Here is a 12,946-nt window from a genome sequence, read left to right as displayed (position 1 = left end):
CAGCCGCCTCGGCTCTTCCCGGACCTAGATGGGGAGAGCTGCAGGGCAGGGCCTGGCCTTGCCTGGCTGGGAAGTGTCTGCGCCTCCTTTTACAGGGGGACGTAGGGGTGCCGAGCGCAGCCAGCCCTGACCAGCATTTAACCGGGCTGGACCTGGGGGGGTTAGCATCACTCACCAGTGCAGGGGTAGCAGGGGAGGTCTCGGTCCCCCAGGTCCTGGGGATACCCCACATATGACTCATCATCTGGCTCAACTTTCACCACAATCTCATGCTTCACGTCAGGCCAGCCTGCGCCTGGGAGGGGGAAAGAGAGAGAAGGGGAGAAGGAATCATGTCCTGGGTCCCCTTGGGTCCTTGGGACAAGCTGGGGTAGTCCTGGGCTGGACTAACCCTGGGAGACTCTGCGCTGAACAGCCCCCGGCTGGGGAACCTGGACTGGAACTTTGAGGTTCTTGCGTGGGGAATAGTTTGTGCCCGTCCTTTCCCGGCCCAGGGCAGACAAATAACGCTTATTTCTCCAGAGAGCACCGGGGCCCTTTGGTCAGGAGAGCCAGACCCGCCGCACGAGGCGTCCCTATGCCAGGGGCTCAGACCCACTTCCTGGGGATGGGCCCACATCCCACGACCGCACTCCTCAAGGAGGGGTCACGCCTTGCTCTGGGTCCCGGCTGCTGCTCGACGAGCCCCTACATCTGCTCAACTTGTCTAGCTCCCAGTCAATCCCAGCTTCCCGTCTGTGGCAAAGGCTCCGGTGCTGGTAGCAACCCTGCAGCTCCAAGCACACGTGGCTTTGATCCACTTCTGGTGCAGCTCGCGCGGTCTGGGGCCCTTCTATGGTCAGAAACAGCTGGCAGGACACAGGCAGCCTGATTGCAGCAGTTTATACGGGTTTCCCCAAGATCCTGGCTCTTCCTGGCCTCCCTTTGCCTGGTCAACCCCAGGTGGAATTTTGCAGCACTCACCTGTGCCAGGGGCATGGAGAATTCCTCTATCTCTCTGCTCTGGGGGCTCCCCCGTGCATGGCTCCTCTTCCTGCTCAGTTTTAATAAACACCTGGGGTCTGAGGTCAGCAGAACCTGCAAGGACAGAGAGTCACAGTCTGGTTCCTGGGGCACCAGCACTGGCAGATACTTTTCAACCAAAAGCAGGTTCAGACGTGACGCCGCCGAGCTCTCGGAGCCCCTCTGTCCTCAGGGAGCCGTTCAAGCCATGGCAAACAACACACGGGGGCTGGAAGCTGAAGTTAGAAACGTTCCAACTGGAAAGAAGATGCAAGTGTGAGCGCTGCGGGGCAGGGAATGGGCTGTTCGGGGCAGGGTGGGCTCTCCATGGCGTGGAGTCGGTAAAGCGAGAGCGACCGGTTTCCTGCTGAGCAGTCCGGGGGGGGCTCAACGCACCACTGACCTGTGCCACAGGTGTCAGGCGTTCCCCTCTCTCTCCTCTCCCTGCGCTCGCCCACACGCAGCCTGTTCCCTCGCTCCATCTGAGATGGGCTTTCCGCGTCGAGGCCACCGGAGCCTGCCCAAGGGAAAGACGAGTCACGTTCTGGGCCTCCCAGGTCACCCAGGGCGTGGCAGGAATGATCCAGAACCCAATTCCCAGGCAGCATCTGCCTTTAACCAGAGACACGGTTCCTCCACGAGCTCAGGCCAGGCGGTGAGGACGAGGGGTTTGTTCTCAGTGTGAGGATTTGAACTCCCCATGCATTGGGGTCCCGGTAACCCAGGGCCGTGTGCTCCCCAGTGTCGCCCCCTGCCCACGCCCACAACTGTGCTGTGCTCAACCCTCTCTAGTGCCTACCTTCCCCTGCCCCCTTCCCGGCACCATGCGATTTCCCTCTTTAAATCCCAGCACCCCCTGGGACTGGTGATCCCATCGCTGCCCCCTCAGAGTTCTTACCCCTTCCTTTGGAACAACTGGCCACAGTCAGACCCCGCACCACAGGGCCCCTGGCCTGACCCAGTGCAACAGTCCCTCCCCCTCCCCGAACGTACGGCACGCAGCCATGGCCGAGCTCCTGGGGCACCAGGCAAGCCACAGGGGAATTCAGCACGAGGGCAATGAGACGAACCAGAAACACCCGAGCTCTGTTACTGGTGAACTCCCTGGGGCATTTCCCCGGCTCCTACCATGCCCTCAGGAGCCACTTCTCCCTGTGTCATCCCTCCAGAGCAGACTGGCTCCTCAGGGCCCGGGATGCTGACTTTCCACCCGCCGGCAGAGATCGTGCCGCACAGCCCCATGGGACACTCACACTCTGCTTGGCCTTCCCCAAACTTGCATCTCAAAGACCCCTTTGTGTCATTTCTCGCTGGTTCTCCAACCTCTCCCAGGTCAGCAGCAGTGAATGTAGCCCATGCCGCGTTCACCCTCCTCCATCACTCACAAAGCCGTTAAATAAATCCAGACGCCCCATCCATCTCACAGGCATCCCCAGCAGAGCACCTTACTGCCTCCCTTCTCCTTCGCTCACGGTCCCGCCGCCAGCCTAAGCCAGAACTCTGGCCAATTGGCTGCCACCCCGTGTCCTGATCTGTGCCAGAGTCACACGTGGGCTCTGCTTCGCGCCAGCCAGCAATGCAAAGCAGAAGGAACATGAGAGGAACACGGGTGTCAGGCAGAGCAGCCAGGAGAACAGGGGCTAGAGCTCGGAGACCGACACACCCTCCATGCTGCCCCGGAGCTGTGAGATCCATGCTCCCTTCCCGACTCATCGCAATAACTCTTACTGGGAGAGCCCAGCAAGACAGGGGGTGGGTAACAGGATGAAGCCGGATTTCTAGAGCCTCGATTCCTGGCTAGCAATGGAGACGTTTGAAACCCATCGGATACGACAGCACCTAGACAGACGATTCCCAAAGCGCATGAGCTCTTCTCCCATCTCCTCGGATGGCTGGTCTCCCTAGAACAGCCTCACGATTTTCAATATCACATATTTGAATCCAGGGAAGAAATGATGTGGAAAAAGGGTTTTAATTTTGATTTTCCTTGGACCATTTCTACACCCAGTAAAGTCTCTGCATGCGGCATCCTCCGGGAATATCACCAGCTGCCTCAGGAGTGTGGTGGGGGCAGCTTTGTGCCTTTAACCCACCGCCCAACCCCAGTAAAACACAGACACTTCCCAGAGACACACAGAGCCAAGGGTGTGCACATGTCCCAGTGCTGCTCATAGCCGGCTCAGCTTCCCTGCTTTTATCACACGAGAGCACCAGAATAGCTGCCTAGTAAAAATACAAGACAGAGAATCTAGCCTGGGATGATGGCCCAAATTCTGTGCTGACCATAGCACACCCAGCAGGCTTGTTGGAATCAGGGGCTGGAAGTCAAGGCAGGATTTTGCCCTGTGGCTGGAGGGAACAGAGTATCCTGAGTTATAGTGTATGCTGGTTTGTTTCCTCGCAGGAGACCAGTTGCTCTTGGTGGCCAACCTCACAGGTGCACCCAACTCTCTCAGCAAAACTAGGGAATCATAGAATATCACGGCTGGAAGGGACCTCAGGAGGTATCTAGTCCAACCCCCTGCTCAAAGCAGGACCAATCCCCAACTAAATCATCCCAGCCAGGGCTTTGTCAAGCCTGACCTTAAAAACCTCTAAGGAAGGAGATTCCACCACCTCCCTAGGGAACCCATTCCCACGTGCTTCACCGCCCTCCTAGTGAAATAGTGTTTCTCACTACATATCCAACCTAGACCTCCCGCCACTGCAACTTGCGACCATTAGCTCCTTGTAGCTGTCATCTGCCACCTGAGACAGTCTTAGATCCATCCTCTTTGGAAGCCCCTTTGATCAGTTGAAAGCATGCTTATCAAATCCCCCCTCATTCTTCTCCTCTGCACTAAACATCCCGCTTCCTCAGCCTCTCCTCAGAAGGTCATGTGCTCTCAGCCCCCAAATCATTTTGATTGCCCTCCGCTGGATTCTTTCCAACTGTTTACCTTACCTGCTTCTAGTTGTGGGGCCCAAAACTCTGGGCCGTTCTCTCAGTGAGGCACCTCCCAAGTCCCGAATTAGAGGATGTGAATACATCCCTCAGGATCTTTTTCTTTTCTGCTGGCAGTGCCCTACTTATACAGCCCAACAAGCCGTATGCTTCTCCGCACAAGACACCACTGTGGATGTTTCAGCTTATCGTCCACTGTAAACTCCTAGGTTCACTTTTCTGCAGAACTGCTTGCTTATCCAGTCAGTCCCCAGACAGTAACAGAGTGAATGGGATTTTTTTCTTCCGTCCTAAGTGCGGACTCTCTCTCACTTGTCTCTGTTGACCCTCATCGGTTTCTTTGGCACCAGTCCTTCTAAATTCTCTCGAGATGCGCCTCACTTGGAATCCCTATTCCCGGACCCTCAAGTCATACTACGCACTGCTCCCAGTTTTAGTGTCATCTGCAAACTTGCTGAGGGTTGCAGTCCACCATTCCTCCAGTATCGGTTAACGAAGAATGATGTGAAACAGAAACTGGCCCATGAGACCAACCTTGGGGCACTTCCACTTGATCCGCTGCAACTGACAATGGAGCAGTTTCGTCAACTGTCATTGAGCTGTCGGCATATAGCCAGCTCTTCCTATCCACCTTATTAGTCCAATTCAATCCCATACTACTTTTAACTTGTTTGGCAAGCATCTCGCTGGAGAGACTGTCATTCAAATTCTTTGCTAAAGTCAAGGGACTATACACATCCACTGCTTTCCTCATCCACTAGACCCGTTATCTACATCATAGAGGCAATTAGGCGTTGTTCAAGGTATTGATTCCCAACTTGTGATCACTGCTAGACTGTTCCTGTATCACTTTCCTCTCCTTCAGTCTTCAGAATTGTTTTTCTTGAGAGACCTGCTCCATAGATTTTTCAGGGACTGAGGTAGGCTGACTGGTCTTTTGTAGTTCCCGGATCTCCCTCTTCCTTTTTTAAAGTATGGGCCCAGTGCTTTTTTTTCGTCATCTGGGCCTCCCCCCGATCAGCATGCGATTGATAATGCTCAATGGCTCCGCAATCACCATCTGCCAACTCCTTTAGACCCTTCGGATTGCCACCGCGATCCAGGCCCCATGCAACATGTCGCTTATCCGCTTCTAACGGTCCAACAACTCCTTCTCATAACCAGCAGAGGGTGAGTCACACCCTCCCATACTAGTTCTGACCATGTGCGCAATCTGGGAGCTGACCTTGTTTGTGAAAAGAGGCACATAAAATCCATTGAGCACATTGCTCTTCCACATCCTCTAGATCCTGGCTTGCTACCCCCTATTCCAGTAAGGTGCCACATTTTCATTGACTATTCTTCTGTGTAACTTACTGAGAAAAGCCCTTCTTTGCTCTTAACATCTCTTGTAGCGCATCTTCCAAGTGTGATTTGGCCTTCCTGATCCCAGTCCCTGCGCCTGAGCATATATTTTTATACTCTCGCTTGGTCATTTGTCACCAGTCTTTCCTGGTCTGTGTAGTTCTTTTTATGCGTATTAGGATCAGCAGGATTTCACTGTTAAGCCAAGCTGATCACTGCCATATTATACTATGGTCTTACTTACACATCGGGCTGAGTATGGTTTTGTGTTCCTGTAACCTCAATAAGGATTCTTTAAAATATAGCCAGCTCTCCTGGACTCCTTTCCCCCTCATGTTATTTTCCCAGGGGATCTTGTCCATCAGTTCCCTGAGGGAGTCAAAGTCCAGGGTCCGTATTCTGCTGCTCTCCTTTCTTCCTTGTGTCAGGATCCTGAACTCGACCATCTCATGGTCACTGCCTCCCAGGTTCCCATCCACTTTTGCTTCCCCTACTAACTCTTCCCTGTTTGTGAGCAGCAGGTCTAGAAGAGCTCTGCCCCTAGTTGGTTCCTCCAGCACTTGGACCAGGAAATTGCCCCCGACACTTTCCCAAAACTTCCTGGATTGTCTGTGCACTCCTGGAAGGCAGGACTACGGCTCCAGCTGGTAATGCAGTAGGTGAGGGGGACACACGCTAACGGGGGTTAAAATTCGTCCTGATCTGAAGCCAAGTGGAGCATTTCACAGATTCCAGCCATTCTTATCTTCACCCAGCAAAACCACAAGCTTGTCTCGCTCCTGCCTCCCGCTCCAGCTGCTATTCTGCTAACTCTGCCTGCTCCTCTAGGGGAAAACAGACAGTGACATCCTCAGACGTATCTGCACCCTGCTCCCCACCAGGAACAGTGCCGGCCCTGAGATTCGCTCTCACAGCGAAAGGAAAGCTCCATCTTTTGTTTATTTACGATGAGTGTTTACACAGCGCCAGAGGAGGGAGCTAGGCACTTTCCAGACACATCAATCCAGTGACTGTTCCTGCCCCTGGGAGCTTGCAACGTAGGGGCTGAATTGTGCTCACCTCCCTCCCCGTGGACGTCACGGCTGCGGTGTTGTTTGCATGGGGAGAGATGCGCATCTATGGATTCGGGGTTTGCCAGTTGTTGTTCTGCCCGCTCCATTTCTTTGTAAATCTCCTTCCTCTGAAGTATCAGGGTGGCCATGGCTAGAGACGGGACATTGGGGGTGAGCCAGGGTGCTAAGGAGGCACCAAGCGTTCTCACTCTTGCTGCACTGGCTGGTTCGTGCCCACATATTTGGGGTTTAACTCATCGCCATGTGCAGAGTGCGGAAGTATTCCCCCCACACACACACAGATTGGCAGTCACCCTGGGGGATGGGGCGCATTGCCTTCCTCTGCAGCCTGTGGGTGCTGGTCCCTTGCCAGGATCATCAGGGTGTCTCACTTCAGCATTTCCCTGACTCTGGGGTGCCCACGGGCACTGGGGCCCCTCAGTCTAGTCTCCTGTGGGCTGCAATGCTCTGGTCTGATATCGCAGATGCTCAGCTTGTCTCTTCCGGCCATAAATTCTATGATTCTGACACTTCAAAAGGTCTATGGCTGCTCACCACCCCTGCCTTTATCCTGGGCGCACACACCCCCATTTTAACAGCGTCATTTTAAAAACCAAAGTAAAGAAATAGGGGAATTGTCGAGCCCTGTCTGCACCGGTTACACAGGCCATTAGCACGTTGTTATTCTTTTTGCAGTGTCGGGTGCAGGATGCCCCGCGAAACAAGAACCTGGTCCCTGCGCCAGATGGCTCAGACCCTAGGACCCCGGTACGGCAACCTGTCGGGAGCGGCCGACCTCTGGGCCTGCACGGAGCCCCACACAAGCCAGTTGCTTCACAGCAAGTTGTGGGAGCAGGGCCTAAGTGCAGGACCAGAGGCAGCAAGAGGCTGAAACAGACAAACAGGAGCAGGGGAGCAAGAGGACACGGCAGCACTGAAACGGGAACGATTTGCACACTCGGCGATCGTCTCTGGCTTTGTTTAAACCCTCTTGCAAGACAACCCCTTGATGGCCAAAGTCGGAGAAGTCACCGTCTCCAGGTCGGGCAAACAGTACTGGGGCGAACAGCAGCGGAGAGTCTTTACCCTGCTGCCAGAAGGCGTTTGGGCTGGCGCAGATGGCTGTAATCCCCAGAGTAAACACACACAGCTTGCCAGTTGCCCAGCCATCATATGGCCTCTGCGGTGCTCTCCCCTCCCCAGGGCTGCCACCTCTCATGAGTCCATCACGAGCCTCGTGATCTTTGCCGTGTTTGTTTAAAGCCCCAGAGGCTGCAGGAGAATCTCCGCTTTCACGGATTGTGAAGAAAAGCTTGACAATGTGAAGCCAGGACACCGTAAAGGATAGGACGCAAATCAAACCAACCCGAGGTTTAAAAGACACTCAGGGCTTTTAAGCCAATCCCATGGTGCTTTGCAGCCTGACTCATGATTTTTGATCACGTGAGGCTGCTGGCAGCATGGCCCCCCCCCTTCGTTTCTCATCATCCCTCGGGGCCTTATGTCAAATCTAGACCCAAACCTTTATCTCCCTCCGCCAGCGACTGGCGGGCGGCACAGAGCCGGGCCTGCCCAGGACCCAGCCCAGCAGGACGGGGCGGATTTCCAGAGGAAGCGAGACTATTATTGTCACATGCACATCTTGCTCCCTCCTCTTCTACCCTCTGCACCTCACAGAATCTCAGGGGGTACCAGTCCCACCCCTGCTCAAAGCAGGGCCAGGTCAGGGGGCCTGGAGGCGACAAGGGCGTTCAGGGACAGCCCGATCCGGCAACTGGCTCCACGCCAGCAGCTCCAATCGCAGGACCAGGGCCGATCCTCGGCTGGTGCCAATCCAGGGAGCTTGGCCACCATGGATGGAGTTGGTCCTGTTCCCACCGGCGGAGGAGTCTGGCCCAGCCCCTCTGCCCCCCCCCCCCACTAATCAACAAATCACGTTTTTCCCTCTCCTGAAACATTCGCTCGTGCGGAGGCCCGCCGACGGAGCAACGCGGTTTGCGGGGAGCGGACGGGCCGAGCGAACACGGCGAAGCGCTGGTAGAGCTGGTGGCTATGCGAGCGGGGGGGGGGCTCGGGGACCCCTCGGCGCAGCTGCCTGCGGCAGCCATTGTGTCCGTGGGGTGCCTTGGCCCGCTCGCTCGCCCCCCGCCAGCCCGTTGCACCCCCGTTCGGCCCCGGGGCGAGTCGGGCCAAACGTGCCGCACCCCCCGGATAGGGCTCTGCCGCGGGGTCCTGCGCGGTGCGCGAAGATTCAGCCTCCCCGCAGAGCCCACGCACTTGCAGCCCCGGGGAGCATGGCGATGGGCCCATTTGCTGGCGCAGCGCGACTCGCCCAGCGATGCCGGGCGCAGCCCGCCCGGGCAACAGAGGCGCGTCTCCCTGCCGCACAGCCCGACCGGGGGTCTCCAGGCGCGCCGCGACGCAGGAGCGGGCACTCACCCGCTGCGCGCGCTTGCGCTGCTCTGCGCTTGCGCTTCCGCACCGGCATAGGCGAGGGCGCCTGCCTGCCCGCGCCGGCATCCCGATGCGCGACTGGGAACTTCTCCACGATCGCCGCTCGAGAAGGAGAGTAGACAAAGGGTCCGCGCCCGCTGCATCCTGGGAGCGAGTAAGTACGCGCAGTGGACACTGAGCCTGCGCGGGGGCGCACGGGGGCGCAGAGCGCGCGCACCTCGCCGGGACGCGGGGCCAGGGCGCAGGGTTCCCCGCGCAGCGCCGGGCCGGGCTAAGGGCGCTGGGAGCCCGGCCGCGGGGGATTCGGATTCCCCTGGGCTGGGGCCGGGAGGAAAACTACAGCTCCCAGCCGCCGCGGGCGGGGCCGAGCCTCCGGCTCCGGTTTGGCACCGGAGTCTGCGCCCCGCTCCCTTCCCGCTGCCCCAGCGCCGGGACCCCCTGTATGGCCTGCGCTGCGGGACCGAGAAGTAGCGGAGCCGGCCCCGAGCTGTGCAGCCCCCTGAGTCCAGACGCTCCAAACCGGATTAGCTGGTGCAGAAATAACCTAGTGTGAACAGACCCGGCCTCTCGCAGGCGGTGCAGGGTGGAAGGCAGGGCAGGGTAGCTCAGTCTCCTGCTCCTGGGGCTGGCTGGGTTTTCATGCTGCTTTCCAGAGACATGGCTCAGGGTCCCCTTCCCCGGGCACAGAACGGTCAGCGTCAGCGGTGGTTTGAATTTGTCCTACTCCCAGCCCAGAGGCTCCCAATGCTAGAGGCTGTACAGGAGCAAGGAGACAGGCCTTGCCCCAGCCTAGAGCACTTGCAAGCCTGGGTGATGAGCTGAGGCCGGGAAGGGGTGATGCATGCAGGCGGGCGGGCGGGCAGGGTCGGGGGGGAAGGAAGAGGTAACAATCCAGTCCCCTTTAGCTATTGGATCCCAATGACAGAAAGATCTTTCCAGGCAGGGACTGTAACACTGACCCCACATGCTGGGTAGGCTGCACGGAACTGGGGTCTGCTTAGTGCAAGCCTGACTGGGTCACCGCCGGACTGTTTCAAAGGGTCGTGTGGCAGCTGCTGACCCACAGCGCTGGCTGGGCTTGCCTCCCTGCTCCAGGCACTGCAGCCTGTCTGGGTTGGGGGAGATGCAAACAAAAATTTGGGGGGCGGGCACAAATCTGCTCCCCAAGCCCAAGCACTAAAATGCCTAGTTACAGCTCTGCCCCAGGGCCTCCACCCCCAGATATTTCCTGGGTCGTGACGGGCCATAAAGGTTTACAAGTGGGTCGAGAACCCCTGTCTTAGAGCACATGCAGAGACATGGAGCCTGCCTGGGATGAGGCCAGGGTGCAAACCCCAAGGCTTCTCAGCCAGCGTTTTGGGCACTGGCACTGGTGCTGGGACTCGGCTCAAACCTGTGTGCTGGATCCTGCTCTGTCCTGGCTGGTGGAAACGAGAGGGAAAGAAATGGTTCTGCTATTGGCTGGGGTTTTCAGCGGCTGGGTGCCAGCTGTCTTTAAGGAAGCTGTCACAGGATTCTCAATTCTACCTATTAGACCAGAATCTCACCCCCCTGCTCTCATGCTGTGACTCGTTTCGAAAGTTTAGATGTAGGTGAGACAGGGACTCTTGCTGCCCGGGGGCATAGTCTGGCAGCTTGAACCTTTCAGGGCCCCATGTTCAGAAAGGCCAGGTGCAACCCATGTACCGTAAAGTGCGTGCAAACATTCCTCTGCAGCAGTGCACGTCTGTGTATCGGGACTGCATGGAGCGGTATAAAGGTTTGATTGGCGTTTGTTTGCAATGGTCGCATGGTAAAGCACATTATCCATGGGAGCTGCTGGAAGCTGCTCCAGGATTTGGAATGGTGACATTACCAAGCGTGTTGCTATCTTGTGTATGTTACGTAATTCTGTCAAATCTAGTCTTGCACCTCACTGCGCTGTGTAACCATTGGTGTTTCTCCTCTCCCCGGTTTGCTTGTTATGCCTACTGGTTCATCTTGCCTTCCAGTGCCAGTTCTTTAGGGCTGTCTCTTGCCCCATCCTCACTGGATGCTGTGAGAGACGTGGCGGTATCCTGGGCACACCTCCTGGAATTCGGATCAATGTTACTGAGTGAAGTGCAAAGGCATTGACCTGTCGCTGTGTTTGTGTTACTGGGGAGCTGGACGGAATAGCTCTGGGAGACTGACCAGTGGACTCTCTGGGAAGGGATAGGAAGGTCAAAGGATTTTTTGGGACAGCACGTGGGAAGGGGATTTCCTATGCAATCCTGAGGGTTGGGGCATGGGAATGACCTAGCTCTGAGTCCGTCCTCTTGAAGCTGAGGAAAACTCAGTGTCCACTGATCCCCTGCTCCTGGAAACTCCAGATCAGAGACCCTTGAACAGCATCAATGTCGGACTAAACTTTTCATGTGGCTGCTAGTCCTGAGCTGGGGCTGCTCTGAACCTGTTAACATAAAGGGAGGGTCCTGCCAGAGCCCTTGTGGGGGTAGAGGGGGGATCGCTGGTAAGCTCACTAGAATGGGCGTAGGTTCTTTTATTGTTTGTCACCTGCTCTCTGTGAGGCTTTTGCCCTAAGAATGAATGTTTGCTTGGAGCAGGCTGTGTGGTGGGTGGCTTAACTGTGGGCACCTGTACTGGGGCTAGTCTCTGAAGAGCAAGCAGGCCTGCTGGGCGGACTGTCTGTTGCTGGGAATAGGACAGCGAGGGCAGGGAACTGCTCGGCTTGGAATACCGCACACAGGAGGGAGAGATACAGGTCTCCAGCCAACACAGGGAGCAGATGGGGGCTGGAAGCCTCAGAACAGGTGCCCTTGGTGAGCCACTGAGAGGAAATACAGGTGCAGTGGCCCTGCCTGGTGACAGATGCTACTGCAATACCCATAATCACTCCTAAGACTAGAGTACGTGCTGGGGAGTAGACCTGTGAACAGGTGATGCCGTCACAGTGCAGAGAATGGAGGGCTGGAGAGAAGGGATTTGGAGAGGATGAGCATGCAGTGGGAGAGGGGAGAGGGTGGCAGCTGGGCCCAGGAATATAAGAACAGGAGGTGACACAGAGAGAATGCCGTCTGATGGCATTAATGGGAATAGACTCAGAAGTCAGTGAAGTGTAATGGGAGGAGGGCTGAGGTGTCAGGGTGGTTATTAGGCTGTACCTGTGTCACCCCAGTCATGTGCCAGGAGGTTCACAGAGAGACCTGGGGCTCAGGTGCTGCGGTGCAGAGGGGGCTGTAAGAACCTGTGCAGAAATAGGAAAACCAGGGCCCCAGAGGAACTATTTGTGATCCAAAGTGAGTCACCGGATTAATGCGCATTGGAAACCGACTCACCAAGTCTCCCCTTTATGTCTTGTCCCCCCTCTGCGCTCCCTCTCCTTCAGAGTCTTGCTAAACTTCAACCCTTCTTCTCACCTAGCAGAACACTTGCTTAAAATCTGCCTCAGCCACAGGGCTCAGTGTGGACAGGGCATGGCCGTCGGCAGGATTGGGACCCAGGCACAGACGGATGCTCTGCAGATCTCTGAGCGGATCCTCTTCCCCGGTGGATTTGGGATATTGGTCTAGTCCACACCGAGCTCTTCAATCCATTCTAGCTGAGCCCAGTTTGAAAGGCAACCTGCCAGGAGAAAAGTGATATGCGGTTTTTTAAGTCCCAATAGTTCCTGCTGTGACATCTATGGTCCCTCTCCGTCCCTTCCCTTCCCCTGCTCTCAGCTTCTCCTGCCCTTTCTCTCTGATTGGGGGAACTCTTGTTTAAAATTTTCATTAATGACCCAGGCACAAAGCAGGAGCGTGCTGATGAAATGTGCTGATGACACAAAGCTGCGAGGCATTGTCACCGTGGAGGAGGATCAGAATATCACCCAGAAGGAACTGGGTGACCTTGGGGACTGGAGTTCCGGAAATGGGATGAAATTTAAAAAGTACAAGGTGAAAATCCATGCACTTAGGAGGACTAATACAAATTTCTGCTACAAGCTGGGGGCTCATTACTTGAAAACAACCACGGAGAAGACAGACCACGATGTTGATCAATTGAAGATGGTTCAGAGAAGAGCCACAAGAATGATTATCGTGGTAGGCTTAAGGAGCTCAATCTATTTAGTGTAACAAAGAGAAGGCTGATTGTGACTTGATTACAGTCGGGCTGGAAATAAGGTGTG

General features: G+C 56.1%; 1 protein-coding gene across 1 annotated transcript in view; it reads right to left on the bottom strand.

The window, feature by feature from the left end:
- LOC116818202 (uncharacterized) overlaps positions 1–12,946 on the bottom strand; it is a 42,280-nt gene that overhangs the window by 9,959 nt on the left and 19,375 nt on the right. The window contains exons 5-6 of the mRNA XM_075063417.1: positions 8,782–8,940; positions 6,350–6,493 (exon numbers count right to left, since the gene is read on the bottom strand). Of these exons, the coding sequence (XP_074919518.1) occupies positions 6,350–6,493; positions 8,782–8,940 (303 nt within the window). The remainder of the gene's footprint in view (positions 1–6,349; positions 6,494–8,781; positions 8,941–12,946) is intronic.

This window comes from Chelonoidis abingdonii, chromosome 2 (assembly GCF_003597395.2).
Source record: "Chelonoidis abingdonii isolate Lonesome George chromosome 2, CheloAbing_2.0, whole genome shotgun sequence".
NCBI lineage: Eukaryota > Metazoa > Chordata > Testudines > Testudinidae > Chelonoidis > Chelonoidis abingdonii.
Note: the sequence above shows the minus strand (reverse complement) of the source record. Positions and strands in the feature narration are given on the sequence as shown.